We start from the raw sequence: 22,201 nt of genomic DNA, 5'->3' as shown, positions 1-22,201 counted from the left end.
AATGAAGAAACCAATTTTTAATTCTGAAAAAATTGCAGAAAAAGTTAAACGTCTTTCAACCATCGAGACCATTTATCATTTTTTAAAAAGTCATTTTATTCCATGGAAAAAGTCTCCAATCTGATGGATAGATCAGTGATTTAAGAAAAAAACAAATATTACCTTTAAACCAGAAAGCCACTTATTTTTTTGCAATTTTCACTTTAATAAATATTAAAGTTGCCATACAATAAAGAAAATAAGGTATATTTTTTTACATATTGAAATCAATATGTAAAATTTGATTTAAGTTATTAATATTAATTCTATTTTCTTTAAAATGTTACCTTTTAATTTCAAAAGAAAATCAAATACTATATAATTAATAAATTAATATATATTACAGAAATAATATTATATAAATATATGTAATTATTATAATATGCCGACGTAAATTTCCTTTTTTTATACTTAAACACATTCATTTGTTAGTAGAACTTAAAACTATGTGATCCAAAAAAATGTTTTTTAACAACTATGTCGTACAACTTGAAATAATAATGTATTTTAACTAATTAAGTTGTACCTACGCTTACTTTTTAACACCTTGACATAAGGCTTAAATATAAACACTTAATGATTCGTTTAAAAACAGCTCCGCCGGATGTATTAGCCGTTAAAAAAAGAATAGACAAAACCTTCTCGAAGGTTAAAAATCATCCGGCATGTTATGTAGTCGTCTAAGGGAGTTAAAATAGTCGAAAAATGACATTTATTTCCTCCCATCTATACACTCTCACTAACCAATCTACTAATGCTAGTTTTTTATGGCCAACCGAAGTAAAAGAAAAATAAGATTAATGATCAAGAATGAAAGAAGAAAGAATAAAAAAATAATAATAACTATCAACAACCAAAAGATGATGATAGATGGAACTGAATTGTACTTAGTTCACGTTGTAATAAAATATAGGTAATAGTTCTAAATGAACAAATATTTGTGCAGACAGTATTTTTATTCGTGTCAGAAGTACAATATTCAAATAAGTTCAATTAAGGTATATTGAAATTTATTTAGGTCTATATCATTTTTTTAAATCAATATACAATAACAATACAAAGAATTTGAAGTATAAAAATTGACGAATTTGAAATATTTTTCTATGATACAGTTAATTAGTTTTATGACATCATATAAATATTTAAACATATATGGTAGTATAAAAATTAAATAAAACATTTTTTGAAATGATATTACTAAGATTTAAAAATATATTTTACAAAATGTCTAAAACATTAAAACAGACGTTAATATCATTTACAGTGAAGTTTTAAGTTCTGATATTATTTGATTGATGATTCAGTAATTCTAGTCTGATAATTCTATTTTAAACAAAGTACTGTTTAATAAAATTTTAAGTTATAAAATGAATATTGCCCAAATCATATAACTATGCACACTCTAACGACTTGTTATTTGTCTATATTATTGAACAACTAACCAACAAAAAAATATTTATTTATTATAAATGCGATTTCTTTAGAGTGTTGCATCATTATAAAAGTTTTATTTTACATCGCATTCAATACTAACGTGTGTTCTTAAAAAAGTTTTTGTCTATCAATATACTTCAATATCATACTTACGAATAATATTTTTATTTAAAAAAAAATAAATAAAGTTTTAAAATAAAACATTATTGAACTGTTTGAACATTGTACAGTAAATAATAATAAATAAATTGTATAGGAATTTAAATGTAAAAGAAAATTGTGGTTTATGATAGTTATGAAAATTTTAAAACTATGTTTTATTTTATTTATGCTTTAATCATAACAAGTTTTTAAATTATTTCTGAAAATCAGACACGGATGTATTTAACTCTGAATATTCAACAATGAATAACAAAACAAATTGTAGTATTAAAAGTATGGTAAATATAAAAACTTTTATTGCAACAAAGAACTGCAGATTCTTTCTATTTTTAATTTCAAGGATTTTATACTTTTTGTAATTTTATGGTAGTAATTATAAGAGTTTGGACTTATGATGCGCAATTTAATTCATTATGTTTATAATTAAATATAGTCAAATGCGGTAGTGCAATTATATCCTAATCTTTTATAATGTTTTAATTATAACCGATGGAATATCAACTAAAATTCAATTAATCATAACAAGTAGAGTTGATTCATTTTTTTTGCAATATTATAGAAGTATTGAATAAATATTTAATTTTCAGTTTAAAAAAAAATTAATAAAAATACAATATTTATTATTGATTAAGAAAAATTTTTTTTTAATAATCCGTCAATATTGTTTAAACAGAAACAACTATGACTGAAAGTTCAATGAATCTTATATTAACATTTTAATATTAATAATTTATATAATTTTATATTAATGAANAAATAAGATGGGTTATATTAACATTTTAATATTAATAATTTATATAATTTTATATTAATGAAGATTATTATTAATAAATTTCATGAAATTGAAAAAAAATATGTTGCTAATAGCAGTTTTTAATTTTTAAATATATATATTTGGTTATTGTCTCATAAAATCGAGAGTTAGGTACACATAACATACCCTGTACTACAGCACTAAAAATATTTAGTTTAAACATTTTATAGCTATATTTTAATACGGTTTATTTACACCATATTGAGTTTTCCACTTTAAGTAAAAATGATAAAGAATACGCTGAATTAACAAGAACAGAACTAAATTTCTATGTTCTTTCCTTTAAATCAACTTCTGTATAATTCCAAAAACACGATAAAACGTGTTACTAATAAAAACTAGTTTAAAGAAAAACTATTAATTTTATAGTTATCCCAACGACAGTCATTGGATATTTGTAAAGAATTACGTAACAGGCATTACATTAAACATCAATAATTAATATCATCAGTAAAATTAAATTTTTATTTAATTATATGATTGATTATTTTATTATTTAAAAGTTCACAAAATATTAAATTTCACATCATCCATAATTGAGTTAAACTTAAAATATTTGTTCATATTGATCAATTAGAAATTCAATATACTAAACTAATTCAAATCTGTTAATAACTTCTAAAATCGTTTTTTTTTAATAAATAAAGCAATTTATGTATTTACCTTAAAATGATTATAAGATTATAAAGAAAATTTAATATCTGTTAAGCACATAAATCAATTTTTATACATAAATTATACTGTTTTGTAAAGTTACCATACAGTATAATTTTAATCACGCATTTTGATTTCTTCTTTTTGTCATATGAGTTGTAAAAATGTATTTATTAGTTTTCTGAGAACTAATAAAATTCAGAAAGAGTTTTAATATTAGTTACTTTATTAACATATTTCTAATTTCTTTAGATTGGTTACTCAATAAAAGCACATCAGAGCACGCGCTACATTAGCTGATTACACTTTTATATATAAAACCCACTGTTTACCATCCACGTAAAATTCTATTCTGATATTAGATTGAGATATTTACATTTAATTAATCTTTACATACAATGTAAGTAAGTAAATACCATTCAGACAATGTACTTTTCAACTGTACACATAAATTTTTATCTACACAATCTCTTGGTTTCTTTATAAATTACATTGTATTGTTGACTCGACGAGTACCAACAAAAAAGAAAAAGGATTTAGGATGTTATACTAACGGAGCACTATCGAATATCTTACAGATGTTGAATAGTAACAATAATAGTTCTGCCAGCTTTAATGGAATTTTGATTAAAGTTTTGAATTGGTCATTCTTAGATCGACATTGCTAAAAAACATACCCATCAAAAATTTTACAAAACTCTGTCATAAATAATTTTTTAACCTTAGCCTATTGTTTGATTATATCTTTTAAATGTAATGTTACCAATCTAGTATTATTTTCTCGTTTTCTAAAGCAATTTAAAGTGTGGTCTATTGTAATAGAAATTTTAAAAGAGGGAACACAATGAATTCCAAGGTTTTTTAATAAAGTCATCAAGCCTCAATTCTAAATTATTTCATTTGTTCGTGATAAGTTATTCAAAAAAAAAATCTGAAGTTTTTTAAACTATTTTAACACTTTATAATATTTTATTACTCGACATTTTTGTTGTTATACATGTATAGGTGTCAACATAGTTTGAGAAAATAATTTTAAATATTGGTTGGGTCGTTTAAAACTGTAGATTAATTAACAGAATTATTATTAGACTAAGAATTAATTTTATTGTAAGCGAGTTTTCAAATAACTGTATTTTTTTAATTTTATTAATAACATTACCCACTATACTTTCAATACCTTATAGTCAATAATCGTTTAATAGGAAAGGTGCTATCACAACATATTTTGATACAAAAATTTCAAAAAAAAAAATATATAGTTATCATAAGATAATTATTTAATAAAAAAATTTACTTATCATATACCTAAAAACAATTATAAAATAGTCAATTGAAAACTTGGTTTAATAGTTATAATTCTTGTATAATACGATAATAATAAAGACGAGTTTTAGTACATTAGACCCCTGGGCGTTAAACAATTAAAATACTTGTTATGGTTCAAAACAATAAACAAAAAAGTATTCTTACTTGAAATATAATTGGAATAGCGAAAAAATATTTAATTAGTTATTTACTATTAAACAGTATTTAAAGAACTTCAATTTATTTATTTATTTTGTATGTTTCACAAATAGTAGAAACTCCAAGAGCAAATATTCAATCAAAATGAAACATTTTGTGAACAATTTATTTACTAGTTGGGTATGGAGTTTATTTCCGATTCGTGACAAATCATTAATGCAAGAGATTTTTTATTTTTCAATATGTACTTACATGTTCATCTGAAGAATTGAAGATTATATAGGTTAAATACTTAAGATACTGTACAAGTTTTTATGAGAACAGTGTAAATAGTAGCTCATATCAGGGTCGTATATTCAATATTTTTAAAGGTATGTATAGACTACAATGTAAGACGGAACGAGGTGGGAGGTTCTTAACTCTTATTTGGATATTCAAAGTCTGAAATAAGATGGGTTGTAGTTTAGAGGCCAAATTGATATTTTAAAATTTTAAGTTCGCAAATTGTATACTCCGTGTGCTACAAATTCACATGTACAATAAGGTTAATTATTGGTTGTATAATTAATAAAAATACTTACATTAGTTGTCGGTCATCTGATATATTATAGTATTCCACTATAATAATATTTAATTTTTTTATATAAAAATGAAATCAATTGTATATGCTATGTAGGAAATGATGGTCAAATAAAAAATTAAAAACTTTTTTACGAAGGTTTTATTGGTAATCATAATTTATTGCACTTCTGAGGTATACATACATAACATTATGATATTATCATTATAGGTCGATGTGGCGCCGCGTGGTCGAGAGGGTTAAACCAGCTGCGTCATTAGTCATTATGGTCAGTAGTCTTTGGTTCAAAGCTCGATTACTGGCGGAATATATTGTTGGTGAAGCGACTGCCTACAAAAGGAGGAATACCATTTTCCTTTTCTATTTTAAGTGACCAAAACTCGTTAGGTTGATTTTTGGCTTTATACTCTTTCAGACAGTACAATATAATGGACCATTTCACTGTTAGATATAAACTTTAAATTTAAATTTGAAAAACGTCTCAATATTCATGACATTGTTACAACTTAAAATGTTACCAAGTGAATTATTACCACAACTTATTGAAATAATTATTTTTGGGTCTTGTTTGAATGACTAATAAAAGTGACAATTTAAAGTAAAAATTATATTTGTTATGAAAAGAAAATTAATATATTAAGAACGCCCTTGGCCAAAATTTTAAAATCAAAGCTGGACCATATAGGTAAACTGGCCACGGGAGCAAGGGGACAATTATGATTAACAACTCCGGATTATAAAACTGATTTTAGACCTTTTTATTTTGCTCGTCATTTCTTTTTATGGAGCGATACAAATTTATATTTAGAGCGAGTTAAACCACTACAATTATTGTGCTCCTAAAAGGTGGTTTCTTGGTCCGACCTGCTGGCCAAGTTAGTCATTATTTCTAAATTGTAAAATAAAGTTAATTTAAAATATCAGCGAAACATCAAATTATTGCTAAAATATCATAGTAGAATAATCGTAAAAATAATTTTTATTAATACTGTAGTATATTTCAAAAACTTTGATTAATTATAAGTAAGAATTTATCAGACCTTCCGGAACATTTTCAAAAATTAAATTGAAAAAAAATTATATTCATGCGTGGTTGGTCTTTTTAAAGCTCTCCCTATACTTAGGAATTTTCTTAAATAGTATAGCAAAAGAAAGCTTATTGTCTCTTTTATATTGTGCTGTAAATTTCATTATAAACAGTTTATTTTAAAAAGTTATAACAGTTTTAAAATGCAGAAAAAAATTTGGGAAGTAAAATATTTTACGGTAGCGTAATTTTGAGATATTTTTCTAAATTTCTAAAATTAAAGCTTTTTTTCAATTTTTGTCGACGATAGGTTCAATTAGGTTAAAAATTGTTTTGTTTTGAAATAATGATCTACAGTGAGAGCTTAAAATTTTCATAAACAGGTCTAAAATAACACTTCTTGATAAAACGAATACTTTCTCAGTTTCGTATCGAAGATAAACAACTAGCTAGTTAAGTAAAAAAGTGTAACTAATTTAACATTTTAACTTAACTTATAGCTATTTGACTTGTTCGTACCTAGCCTCAAAATAAAAATATTTGCAAAGCGTTTTTAAAATATTTATGACCAAATGTTTTTCTGTACAATAATAATAATTTTGTATCTGTTATGTGATACTTAATTTGAATCAAACGATTTTATGAAAGTTTTTTGCACAGATATAAAATAATTATTATGGTTATGGATTACAGTACTAGCTATTAATCACACATTTAAAAGGGTTTTATTTATTAAAATATAGAATATAAGCGATAGTAATATTGTTCTATGTATCACTCGTTCTTGTTATTTAATAAACATCAAAACTCTTTTAGTTTGATATAGTGGTAAATAATCAATGAAAATACTTAACAAATAAATAAAAGCAATTTCAGTTACATGATTCATTAACAAAAAAAATTATTTATTAAATGAATTTAAAATTTTAACTTATCAAATCAATTTCAATCCAAAGCCATTGATTCGAGCAAATAAAAGATAATGTTTAAATTGTTCTATATGTTTAAAATTATAAAATAACAACACAAATAGTATAAAATGTAGAAAATAATTATAACCTATTCTAGTTATTAGATATATAAACTGATCTATTTACTAAAGCTAGAATTTAATTGACTATTAACAAAAATAGTTTTACTGCATAAATAACTAGAAAACAGTTGTTTATTAACTAAAAAACAGGCCTATTTGTATTCAATTATGTTTATTAAACATTAAGTACTTAGTATCATTAAAGTATTTTACCCTCATCCTTAAAAAACAACTAATTTTCTTTCTGTGTTAAATTATTCAGACACCATAAACGAAACATTTTATTTAATTAATCAAAAATGATAATAAATCTCCAAATTAAACAATATATATTATGCATATTACGTTCATGTACCATAGCATTCAGACTGTCGCTTCCCTCGTATAAAAACAATACAAAAACATTGACAATCGCATGGGTATCCCGTGGGCCATAGTACAATACACATTAAAATGTAATTAAAAAACTGAATAATGTCATAAAGCTAATGACCCTTTCCTTGTTCAAAAAGTGCCTTTGTGAATTTAAAATATTTTTTTATAACTTAACTTTAGATGAGTTAAAAATACATCCTGGTCATTTACAGAATTAATCAACATGCGCGATTTTAAACTATCAATAGTCAAATACTTGTATATGAGAGTACGCGTAAAGTACTGTCTCTCGTCTTATTTAAAATACATAATTAATGTGTTTTCTTGATAAGTCATTAATTTTCATTAAGAGAATATATTTCACTCCTAAATATCCAATCAAAATTGAGATTTCTCTAAACTAAAAGCAATCGAAAATCAATTGAATCATGAACATCATAAACTCTGAAATTTTATAAACTGATAAAATTATTTATGCTACAAGATGCGGCCAAAAAGTTTATGGGTACAACTTGCCACTATTATCCATTAAGTTCAACTTATATTTGTTACTGTCGCTACTCTAGAAATTTTACTATTTTCTATTACACATAACTCGAGTCTCAAACTTTTAGGCTTGAAAACTTAGTAGTTAGGGAAAGTAAACATTAGAAAGAAAATAAAAAGCATTCATTGAATATTGAATACTAATGTCATGTTAACGTTTCTAAAACAACAAATTTCGTATCTCAAAAGTTTTGTTTCTATTACTTACAATGGGTTGTTCAAATATCTTAATTACCTCATCGTTTCTCGCTCAGTGAAGGTCACACTGCGAAATTAAGGGCAACTGTTCAGTCCATTAACCAAAATTCATCTTTATTGCTTCGAAAGCTTATCATGCGGCAGACGGAAGATATATGCTTATAGATACAACAAAACATGATTATCAAGGATGCAATATTTATAAGTAAATCTAACCAGCATAACAAGATTTTATGATAGTATAAAATACCTTTATAACTAGTCAACTTTATCATTAAAAATAGTAAGTAAAAATTTTAGTAGATACGAATATTATTTATGTAAAGAAGAATTACACTTAACATACAATTTATTTTAAATTATATAATCAAACACTATAGAGCAGATATTAATACTATTATAAAATTTAATAAAGTTTTCTTGCACAGTACAATCTTTATTTAATTAAAATAGAGCTCAATTTTTGGCATGGAATTTAATAATGCAGAAATGCGTGTATGTATACACGCGTTTCTGCATTAAAATTTATAACGCACATATTAATTTTTATGAAAATAGAATGTATTAAAGTATAACTTTAATATTTTGTAAACTGTATGATTAAAACTACATATTTACAAAACCAAACAACAAGATGTGGTTAAATAATACCAATATGTATTATTACAATAGGTGGACCAGATAATGTTAACGGACAAAGGAAAAAATGAGTAGTTGAACAACCCAAAAAGATAGACTTTATTGTGCAGGCAACATCGCTAAGAAAACTACCCTCGAGACGTGTGCTATTAAGGTTAGTTTTATAGGAAGGGTGAGAAGCTATTAACTGGCACGTGAGCGTTATCCATCAAACAACTGCACCATTTGAGTCAAGAAATCGCGTTGCGTTAACGTTTTCTTTACATCAACTCTCATCCAATACCATTTATGAGAATTATGTTCAGCGCGTGTTAATAATATTAAATTGGTAGAATAAAACCGCTAACAACTAACTTTTAAAAAAATAGCATTTGATTATGTTAAACTCACACAATTCTCTGTTTTTACACTGTGAAAATAGTTTTCAAGCTAAAGTTAATGATAGAAATAGTCTAATTTTGCAAAAATCGACTGTTACTTCAATTGACATCATCTATTCGTTCCAAATTACTATATCTAATGAGTATTTCTAATATAAATCAATTAAATACATATATACAAATACTAGAATTATTCAGGTATTCCATAAAACCTTAGCAACGATTTGTTAGTTAATAGACAGATAAGTGTAATAAAACATATATTTTGTTCTGTACAAAAACCGTAAAACCACAAATTACCAAAGGGTAACTAGCTCAAATATTTATTACATACTAATATTTTTAAGTGAGAAATTACTTCCAATAAATATGCATCACTATTCAACCATTATTAATGCACATTACACAAATAATTTTCTACAAATTCAAAACACATGTATATATTCATTCTTTATTCATTTTAGATAAAATTAACCATAGGTGATAATTTGCTTACTCTTCGACAAAATAAATATATAAATACAACAAACTCGGCTACAGAAAAATTAATCTAGTAACAAAAAGAGGAAATGATCTTCGAGAGAACGATTTATGGAAAAGTTGTGTGGAACGTGTACATTTGTGCTACATTTTAATTTAAACATGTACACTCCATGTGTTTTTAAATATATTAGGCGAACTAATTTTGTTACATTTTATACATCTAAAAATATGTTCGTAACAATCTTTACATTAAAATTTTTTACCAAAACGGTTTAAACTCCGCTTGATCTAAACTATTACATTCAATTCAGCGTAAAAGAATTATAATGATAACGATACGTTGCTATAATACAATTTAAACGATTTTATAATTTAAGATGGTAGTGAAACAATCAAAATATTTCAGATATTCGTGACATATTTATCTCCAGTTTTTCTCTCTGTTTATGTTTTGGTAAAAAATTCTAAGCGTTTAATTTAGTTCCAGACAGAACTGCCAACACAATCCAATGTTTTTTTTATGCTATACACGTGATACCTACCGCATAAAAATCACAATGTTTCTATTGTTATTCGGTCGGAAAAAAATATTTAAAAGAATTTATTTTATTTTATAACAATGTGAAATTTCTTTGAACAAAGTTTTCGGAAATGTAATTTGGCGGCTCTAATATGTACTTTGCAAATGATTCAGCTTACGTGAATTTCCTTTGATAATCCCTGCAGGGAGCAATTTGAATTGCTAGTAAATAAAGGAAACAATAACCTGGATTTGGATAGCAATTACCGTATACCATTCTATGTATACAATAACAACTATTTATAATTATATTACTACTTACAGATATGAAAATTAAATGAAAACATGAGACATTTTTATCTGAAATACACTCCATCTTACCCTTACCAGCAATAATTTTACATAGTTAAGTTATACTTTTTTCCTGGTAAAATAACAACTAACGACAAAACATCCATTTGGATAATGAAAACGCGTACCCTTTGTGACCACCACTCACATTTGTCACTATTTTATAGTCTTCTATTACGTTTTACAAAACTAAGTTATTAAGTAAACGTTGCAAGTTAAGAGCATTTTTATGCACTATTTCACTTATAACATATTCGTGGTAATTAAGTTGTTGTACATGAACCCATTTTGTTACTAGTTAAGTAATATATTTAATGTAAATATTATTTGTAGTGTTCGTTTATACTCTTATATTAATTAAACAAAAAATTATAACCTACTATTACGGTAATTATTTGTATGGTGCGCTTTTAACTGATGGTAAGCCAAACTAACAATGTAATTAAAAAAAATTAACAAAACGGGTTTATATTTTTAACAACATAGAGTTTTTCAATACAAATAGAATAGTGCAAAATGGGATATTTACAATCTACGAATTAAATTAAAGATGCTGCTTGAATTTTTCTTGTATAGGTTGAACCATTTTTTTTATAAGTGAGATTTATATAAAACAGAACACCAATAACAAAATGTATTCAATAACATTCTTTGATATCTTATCCACAAATATCATATTTTTTAAGCTTTCGCAAATTCGTTTTGCATTCATGCAAAAATATTATTGTTTGATGTGTTTATACATTGATATATTTTTAATATACTTTTCTTAGGTTTTTTTAATTATTATTTTTTCTTTTTTAATTTGAACACATTAAATAGTAATTATAAACAATTTTCCAAAGAAAATCTACTATTTTTCAAATTGAATTCTTCATTTAATTCATACAAATAATTGCAACTGATCTTCTTATGTTTTCTTATCTTATATTTTTCGTAGATAATAGATTACAAATATCTTCTGACAACTTTGATTTTTCCAAGGATTTTCAAAAAGATAATAATTCAAACAACTTTAAACAAATCCCAGATAAATAATCCTTCTATTAAAAACAACTATTAATACAAGAAAGGTTACGTGCAGACCAAGCGGTTTCTACTAATTAGAAAATAATTACTAACGGGGACTACTAAAGGATGCTGTTATAAAATTTCCCCTGCTTTGTTTGTTTGGGAACAATTCGAAATGAAGAGAACTCAGGCACATTATGATAACTCGTAATTATCTTTACAATGACAAACAAAAATAACAGAACGTTTGTTTTGTTATTTGTACTTAAAGCTATTAAGCTTTTGTGAAAGATATTTTTGAATAAAATTACAGTATTATATTGAAATAATATTTTTCATTTGTTAATTATTATCAGCATATTTACACGGTATTAAACGAATACACTTGAATTACTTTGGTAAGTAGAATATAGAATTCTTATACGAAAATAAAAAGTTCAACATTTATGTTGTTTAACATTTATATTGTTGTTCTGACAACCAATTCGACGGTATTCAACAAATTAGTACTCATGACCTTTAACGGGCATGTAAACCTTGTCAAAAAAGAAAATACCTTCCCTTTACTCGGCTAGGGGAGTAATGACGCGAAATGCTGAATTCTTCTATTCGCTTTGCTTTCTTTCGATGTACAAAACACACTAGTAAGTTCTCATAGTATGAAATAGCTATATCTAGGTGAAAAAAAGCATTAAACATCTTTTTAAAAAATGCATTTAATGCAACAAAACGAGTTTTTCCTCAATCTGCATGTTTGAAAAACTAATTATACTTGCTTCAACTTCTTTGATTAGATTACAATTAAAAACTTGTAGTCTTTGATATTTTTCAATCGAGAAATTTACTATAAAAATATTTTCAATACATCTCACTGTTGTTTACAATTACTTAATATTTTTACATTCATCTCAATTTTTTCCAAAAGTAGATTTCGTTTTTTATGTATTAATAAGTTGTATGTACAAAAGAAAATGCATTTAGACTAATAATTCTTAAGTAAGATGTTCTTATTTGAAAGTTTCTATTACTTGAAACATTATGATTGTTATAAATACCTGTCGATAAAATAAATTTCCTACACGATTACACGGTTTGCGAGGGTGTGAGTTTTGGGCGGAAAGGATACCATCTGGCTGCAATATTAGACATACACGTGCTGCTTATGTACGAACACAGGGCGCTTTACTGATATAATTATATATGTGTATATGTTTTTGATCTATACTTGGCACACGCATATACACCCCATTAGAAAAGGCACCTCTTGGATCCCACACGGTACCGGAAAGCGACACCCGTAAACACATACCCAATAACAACATTTCATATTTTCTAGCGCTTAATAACTTTGCCTAATAATACTACACGATAATAATAGAAAGATTATTACTGTTCTATGTACAATTAAAACAAAAGATGACATTATGATTTTTTTTTTATATCGTGATTTTTGATTATCCAATTTCAAACATTTATTTTTATTGTCCTTTGTTTAATCTTAAACATATGTAAGTTTTTTAATATTATCTGAAAAATCTACATTTAATTTTAAAAAAATCTTTGTAAAAAAACAATTTTCAACGAAAATCAATAATAGATTATTATATCATATTTTTTTTATGAACCTTGGATTTAACGAAAAAATAATATTAATATAAAAAATCCCTTAAATAAATTAATGTATACATATATTATCAATATATTTTAAATATATATTAAAAAAAATTAATTTACACTTGATCTATATTAACCACTAAAATATTTTACATAAAACTATTTTTATGGAGTTATATATATATGTTAAATCCAGGAATACTTGCAGATTTTAAAATGTTTTTATTAAAATAGTGTAGAATAATAAAAAATAAACTTTAAAAACGTATCTTAGGAAACAAATATATTCTTTTAATAAAAATGAAATTAATATTTATTATATAAAGTATTTTTTTATTTTATTTTTAGAATACTTTATTAACCAAATAAGTTTGATTTTGCAATTTAAAATTAAATGTATGATTATATTAGAATTATTGTATTTAATAGTCCAGGAATACACTTTTAAAAATAATTAAAATATAATATCGACTTTCAAATATTTTTGTTCAATAAGAATTTTATTTCTAACTCTTTTTAATAATTATTATGATTTTAAATTAAAACATTTGTTTAATAGTTATTATATTTTTTCTCGTAGTTTAAATAATGAAATACTCAATAATTAAAAAGTTGCTAATTTATTAATTCACTATTCGAAATCTTGTTTACAAAAACAAAAAAGTTTTAAACATCTCTACAATAATCTACCTACCTACATAGATATATAAATTTAATTTAGTCATCAAAGAAGACATAAGAAATAGTATTTACCTTTTATAAATAATGATATTAAAAATAATTAGATCCATGATTAACTTATAAAATTTTAAATATATGAAAACTGAGCTTCATCTAAGTTCAATTATGCATCGTTCTAGATTGTTTAATTTTTATAACAACATAGTGAAGCCAAAAGACAAAAGTACCTTTACAACGCCCACTGAACAAAAAAAAATTAAATTAGATGTATTATAATGACACGTGTGTTATTCCAAGCAGACTGGTGAATTTTATAATAGAAATTATAAAATTAATTTTTAAAAATAACCAAATAAATATTTTATTATACATAAAGATTCACGTAAACTTAATAAATTAGTTTGATTATTCGAATAACACACATCAACATATTAATTTAATTATAACGTATTAGATTTATTGAAGCAAGAAATGAAAGTAAAAAATGTATTTCTATGGAAGTTTATTAGTTTCCAAACATTTAGCTTTACATTTACGATAAAGTGATTTTTGATGTTCATTACGACAAGGCTAGTCTAAATGTTACTCATTTTTGTTATATACATAAGTACAACAAATTCATATCATTCAGTTAATATAGTTCTGAGCTATGGCAATAAAAAATAATTATAAACCTGCTTGCATCTGGACCACATTTATGTAGATGGGTGTCATACACACTTCGAACATTGTAGTTAATGGGAACAATTAAGATTTACACCATATTTTGAAAACGGAAATTATATTAATCAACACACTACATTTTATTTTAATATTGTACTTTATAGAAAAGATTTTTTTCTCGAAAGTCAAAAATAATAAATTATAATTCTATTTTGGTGAAATAGTTACATCACAATATCAACACATTGATATTCAATCGTCAAAAAATTCAAATATAGTAAAATTTTCATATTATCATCTGTGAAATTCTGTACTGCATCATTATAAATATATGAACGCCAAAAAAGTTTTAAAAAATACCACACCAGAAAAAGGAATTAATAAATTTATTGCTCAACATGTTTTTAGCTACATATATATTTCACATAAAAAAATTATTTATGTTATATCAAATTAAAAAGCACACATTGTAATAATGTTGTATTACAAAATATTGTTTCAACTTTAGAAAATAACATAATTTTTTATTGCATTTGATGATAAAACCTTTAGTAAGTTAAGATATTAATCAAACTATCAATTTCATTATGAAAAATGAAAACTTGAAAAGTCAAACTCTTAAAGTGAAACACTTATCAAAATGTATAAATAAATTGTAAATTAAAGTTAGTATTTAAACACAGTTTTTAATTAGTTAAAGTAGCGAAGACGAATGATTATATAATTAAAAACAAAATTAATATAAAGATACTAACAAAAACGTATATTTTATATATATATAAATTTTATTTTGCAGATAAGAGGTTAACTATTTTATGAATGATGTACGTATAACTCCCACAAGTCACATAAAATATTGTTTTACATCAAACCCTAAATCAAATTATTTCGTACTAACTAATGTATTCATAAATTATGGCATGTTAACCATTCTTTTTGTAACAAATATTAAAAATAGAATAAAGGATCAAATTAAAAAAAAAACATAAGCACATAACTCATAAGCCATATTTTAATCTATACGTTAGACACGTATAGACATTAACAATAAAAAACAGAATAGTTTATTACTGTGGCGTGTTTGATACTGTTCTCAAGGCTTTGAGCGTGCACCAAATAAACATTAACTTAAAAATGTCCCTTATTACACAATAACTTTATGCACACATAAAAACTAAAGGTGAAGGGATTCTAATACTAAAACTTCCATCATATATGTCACATACAGGTGTACAAGTATGTATAGTTAAGTCTATGGTATTATTATTAAGTATTTCAGAAAAAACATTCGAAATTTGCATTCAGGTAAAAATACTCTGATTATAATCAAATAACTAATAATTGTCAGTAATTTTGTCTCCAGATACATTTTTACTTTATGATTATAGTACATATATGTGACCTAATAATTTGAAAAATTTTATAAGTTGATCCCGCCAGTATTAAAGACAAATATTATCTATTGTAGTTAACATCAGACCCAACAAAGACATTTTTAATCTTTACATACTATGTCCGAAGTCTACTAATGTTAGAAATTCTATATGAGTAAACCGCAGGAAATAAAGGCTCATGACGTGCGTAACGTGACTATTCAGTACTTTTTCAAGATAAACTACACATTTTTAATACTTTCTTATTTTACAAGAGATGTAAAAACGCACTATTATTTCGCTATTATATTAATATAAATCTGTATAACTTTAAACGTTATATAACATAAAATGCCAAAATAATAATGAATATGTAGTTAAGCAAAAAAACAATAGTTTCAAGTCCTTCAAGTTAGTCAGTTATTTTTTCCATTAAAATAATTTAAATCGAAAATAAATAACTAAATAAATCAACACAATAAATCAATATAAAATTATTATTACTATTATATAGTAACATTAAAAAATAACTCCAATAATTAATTAATTATTAAGTCAATTTTTATTTCAGCGCTAATGATGCCATAAATACACCTTTTGCAAATTTAACAACTAATTAATTACTTTGATTACATACCTAAGTTATCAGCGAGGATAGTCCGATAAAACAAAAGAAGTAGTGATACAATTATGATTCGATCACACATCATAGAACAATTTTAGTTTTTACTATAATTTAAACATGATATAACATAACAGAATAATCACAATATTTGGCGAAAAAAAAGACATGGCTTTCACATTGTAAAACTCGAAATATTTCAACCGAAATTTATTTCACTGTACACTGAGCAACTATCGTATTTTTGCTCCAACCGAATAATAACAAAAACGACAAAACAAAACACTTACGCACTACGCGAAAGCTGCGGAAAAACTGGCTGCTGTGGTGCACACGCGGGTAAAGTACTGGCGCCCCATCTCGGAAACTTCACGCAACTGCACCTACCCCCTCTCTCCTGAACCACAACCTTGGTCACTGATTAAGCCAGCTCGTCAGTAAAAGTCTAACTTTCCCTTTGGACCCTTTTTTTTTTACCAATTCCCATCAAAATGTTGGCTTCTATAAAAATAATTACCTACTGCGTTTTGGTATCGAACATTTAATTTTTAATGAGAATTCGCTCAAAGCAACATCATTTGGAGTTTAGTTTTCGCACAAAAATAATAATTAATAATATCAAATACTCAATGTACATTTATGTTATTAAATATTAAACATATATTTGGTAGTCAACGCTTGAATATCTTTAATTCTATGTATATGAAAAATCGAGTTGGATAAAACAATTAATAATAATGATAACTTTTTACGACGTTCTCAGGTAATATTCATACAATTTTTATAATTATGTATGATTAATGAAAGTTTAATAACAATATTCCAAAATAACAAATCCTAATCAAATCACTTATTTGAAAAATAGGGGATTATGTTTCTTAAAAACAAACACATAATTTAGGATATTTTGATAAAATATAAAAATTTAAAAAATAAATTATATCTGATCTTATCAACTACTCTTATCAAGTTCACAATACAGGTTTTCTTATTTTGAATTTTTCTCTTCATTTTTGAAGATAAACATAAGCTATTAAAAATAAAACATGTATCACACTATATTAACTATCATTTCAAAAATAAAACATTAGATCTATACATATTGGTAATGTGAAGAAATGTAATTATAAAATTTAACTTATACAGAGTGTTCAGTAAGTCAGGAAACGGGTTTCTATTGTTCTCATTGTTTGTAACAATTGTTTGTATATTTTTTTATTATTTATAAATTAAAAGGATATGATGAATATTAATTACAATTACTACCTAAAACCAAAAGTACTATTTACAGTGCTTACTAATCCATTAGAAATAAATTTAAAATATAATTTTTATAAAAAGAGTAGATATAAGTTTAAATCAAGTGGTAAATCGAAAGTTTATACAAATAAAATATAAAAAGTAGTAAAACACGGAGGATGGCGCGCACATTAATATCTTCTAATCTAGTAGTTTTTAGACATAGTTGATAAGAAAAAAATTATCATCTAACCCAATATTAGAAGAAATAGAAACGATTGTAATAGCATGTATTCCAGAAGAATATCAAAAACTTTTAAGTGGATAAATTCACTAAAAAAATTGACTCTGAATATTAATATTTTTATATGATTGTTATTATCAATCAAAAAAGATTAAATATTGTTTGATGAACATTAAAGAAAAAGTTTATATAATTAAATTTATAATTTATATATTTTTAAGTTAAATAAATATTACTTATTATATTCCTCGTATGTAAATTATTTATAAATTATAACTAATTATAAGTTATATATTTATAATCATACGAAAGAAAACTTTCTTCAATGATTTAAATGAACTTATAAAATATTCATAAACATTGTTTTATATTTAATCACACCGTGTTTAGATGTAACAATTTAATGTCATATAGCCTAATCATTTTATAATAATAATAATAGTTTTGTAATTGGTTCGTAAAATAAACAATTTGGTTTCAACTATTTCAAATCATTGTAAAATATAAATGATCAATATTGATGAAAAAAATCAATTCATATTAGTAATGGTAGTTAAATAATTAGTTCAACGATCGTCAAATACAGACTTTGGAATCCAAATTATTAATAAAAACCAAGGAATAAAGTACTCATAATATATCAATACATATAAAGAAAAACAAATTAAGAAATCTATTTATATTGCAAAATTCATTTGATTTTGATATTTATGGCTTCAAAAAAAAGTTACAATACACCAACTAGAAATGTGAAACCCAAAAACAAAGTAAAATTATAGGTTTCTCCATTCAATAACACTTCTATAAAAATCATTTAAAAAACCTAATAGCAATTCATTAAAATTACAAAGAGCAAAATTCTAGAAGAACGATAAACGTTTGAACTTATTATTTTGAATAACTATTCCTATTACTATTTTCAAACATTATATTTTTTTACAGATAATATTTTTATATACTTTTTTGAATTTTTATTATTGCTATTATTATTACTTTATAAATATAAACAAAAATTATACATTATCTTATATTTTAATATTATATTTAGCACAACACATACTATACTATGCATTTTACCTTACTATAATAATTATATTAAACAGAAAATCACTAAAAGCACGATACAACAATATTAGAAAATAGAGATATTGGCAAAGAATTAAACATTTGAAAAATGTTTAATTGTTGTCTTAAAATTTTAAGGATCAGATATTCTGGACATAGGAATGTTTATGAAAATGGGCACTAACTCCCACAGAAAACTAAACCTTCTAATAAAAATTGAAGTCCATAAAAAATAAATAATATAATTTACTTTTATTTTATAAAAATATTTAAGTTAAACTTCTATAAGTAGAATATTAAGTTTATACATTAACAATAATATTTATTTGTATATAATAATAATTTGTTCCTTTATCATCGGAAAAAGTTTAAAAAAAGATATTTTACTTAAAACGAATAAAAAGAACCTCACAAAACATGTTTTTGCTTAGGTCTTACCATATCTAGTGTTGACACTGAAAAAATATAATAAACATTTGGGATGTTAAAATTGTTATTTAAATAGAATGTTTTTGTTTATCTAGTATCAGAAAAATCAATATTTTTTCATGGTGGCTTGAAAAAAAATCAAATAGATACTATGACCTAGTAATACTGTCTAAGGGATCGGATTTCAAATGAAATTCATAGTCAGTCACGTAGACTTCAATTTAAAAAAAATCATTCAAATTATTTTCAACGTTTATTTTTGTATAATAAAGTATAGAACAGTTGAGATAATCATTTCCCTTATTCATTTAATATTCAAACAAGAAAAAATTTACCACAAGCCAGTATTGAAAAAAATTAAAAACTATTATGATTCCCAAAAATAAAATTTGATAAAAAATCAAACATTTTTTGTCAAATACGCAATTTTTCCAAGTAATATATTTTACTAAATAATTTTTGAGTTTTCCTTTTTACTTGTAACACACCGTTGCTATGTTTTTTATTTACAAAGTTATCAAATAATTTTAAATTACCATTAAAAACAAGGTTTATATTATGTCTCAGTAACTAAATAACTTCAATGTTGTGTTATCTGTATTATTATGGAGTTGTATGTGTGTATAAACTAGGTTAATATTAGGTTAATATAAAATCTACCGGTGAATAAAAAATAATAATACTCCTTAAAAATTTATTTTATTATAAATTTATTTATTTAGTACCACGTTTAAGTTCTAGCAATCACTTAAAATTTGTAATTAGACTAACGTAATTTGCATAAATTACAACCCGTGCGGTCAGTTAAATGCATTTGTTAGAATACATACACTTAATGCTATCAAAATAATTAAGCTATAACTTCTAAAAAAATTGAAAAATAAACTTATAAAATGCGTACGTCTAGTTTTTATTCTTTAAAATTCTTAAGCCACGCTCATATTAATATCAATCGGCTTAAATGTATTAATTTTTCTAAAATAACATATAGCTAAGATAAAAATTGATTAAGTAACTTTTTAATTACCCGGCACTAGATCCTGCTATGTATAAAATTTATTACATAAAGATTGTAATTTTTGTAATTGAAGTACAATTTTCATAAAAGTTACGATAGAATTGATTTTATCATTTTTTAAATATTGAAACATATACAATTGTTTAACTTAAAACAATTTTTATTTTATAAAGAAAATTTACCCATAAATCTTACGCTCCTTAAATTGTATACACGATCATTTTACAATCAGTACTTACATTTTTCATTATGTGAATTCATCTGGATGGTGGGTTTAACGATTACTGTCTACTCTTCTGTATGATCTTGATGTGTATGATGTAAAGGCCCTTTAAATTTTTACAATAAACTTTTTTCCTGCATAACAAACGGTCTAGAAATGTATTTCAATAATGTTGAACCATCCGTCCATAATGCACATAAAGCATAGCCTTTAGTATGACCAAGAAACCCTATTACGACATATAGGTCACTAAACTCATTTCATCTTATTCGTGGTCAGTAGATGAATTTTACACCACATTTATAAAACTTTTCTCAATTGTTATAATATAAATTCAAATAAAATATTACCTATGTGTATTTACACAGTTGTTTGTTCAAAAATTACTAAAAATTGATATTATCATACATTCATTTTTCCTCACGACGAAAAAAGTATAACAAACATATTTTATCTTAAAACAAGAAAAAAATTTTATTTCATTACTTACACAACAAACAATATTAAATATAATAATTAATAGTTTTTATTCAAAATTTTTTAATTTTTCCCTATAAAATACATCATTTTATTTATTAAATGTATATAGAATTCTGTTAATGAAAATTTTTTATGCAATATTTGAAACATTGTTCAAAATCGAATTTATGTAACGATATGTAATATTCTTCTTTTTTTTTTGTTACTAGTATTATTTTTTTGAGACGACCTTGCGATCTTAATCAAAATTATTCACTAACGTTAACATCTAAATTTACATAATATGTATAGTTAAGATATTATAGACAATGATGAAGGGAAACTTCTAATGAAGAGTATCTTACTTATATACTAGTAAAATTTACATCAACCAATTAATATTTACAATAAGTCATATAGTTTAGTTCGTTTCAATCTTCTGACATCTTGAAAATGATCAAAAAGTTGAACTGTCGCTTTGTTGACTTGGGCGTTCAGATGAATTTCATGTACCCTGGCATGCCGTTAAACAAGTATGTACGCGTTAAACATATAATATTCTGAAGACATATATTGTAGCTAAGTTTCCAAATACAAAAAATTTTATTTATTGTTTCTCTTCTTTTATTTCGCCTTTATCCCAACTACTTAGGGATGGCCATCCTTATCCTCCTAAATTTCCACTTGACACGATTCCTACAACATCTACGTACACATCAGCCGTCCTCACATCGCATTCAATAACATCCATCTTTTTTTGGTCTTCCTCTACCTCTTCTTCCTTCAACATTCATTTCTATAACTGTTCTTACAGCTTCCGATTGTTCTCTCCTCATAACATGACCAAACCATCCAAGTCTA

The 22,201-nt window shown here is 24.5% G+C and overlaps 1 protein-coding gene across 1 annotated transcript in view; it reads right to left on the bottom strand.

Moving 5' to 3' along the window:
* The window catches only part of LOC126900592 (uncharacterized), a 117,481-nt gene extending 100,516 nt beyond the window's left edge, over positions 1–16,965 (bottom strand). Inside the window, exon 1 of the mRNA XM_050676413.1 lies at positions 16,679–16,965. Within this exon, the coding sequence (XP_050532370.1) occupies positions 16,679–16,751 (73 nt within the window). The 5' untranslated portion in view covers positions 16,752–16,965. The remainder of the gene's footprint in view (positions 1–16,678) is intronic.
* Between the last annotated feature and the right edge of the window lie 5,236 nt (positions 16,966–22,201).

The sequence above is a fragment of the Daktulosphaira vitifoliae genome, unplaced genomic scaffold (genome assembly GCF_025091365.1).
Source record: "Daktulosphaira vitifoliae isolate Bord-2020 unplaced genomic scaffold, ASM2509136v1 Scaffold_3, whole genome shotgun sequence".
Taxonomy (NCBI): domain Eukaryota; kingdom Metazoa; phylum Arthropoda; class Insecta; order Hemiptera; family Phylloxeridae; genus Daktulosphaira; species Daktulosphaira vitifoliae.
This window is presented reverse-complemented; position numbering and strand designations above follow the sequence as displayed.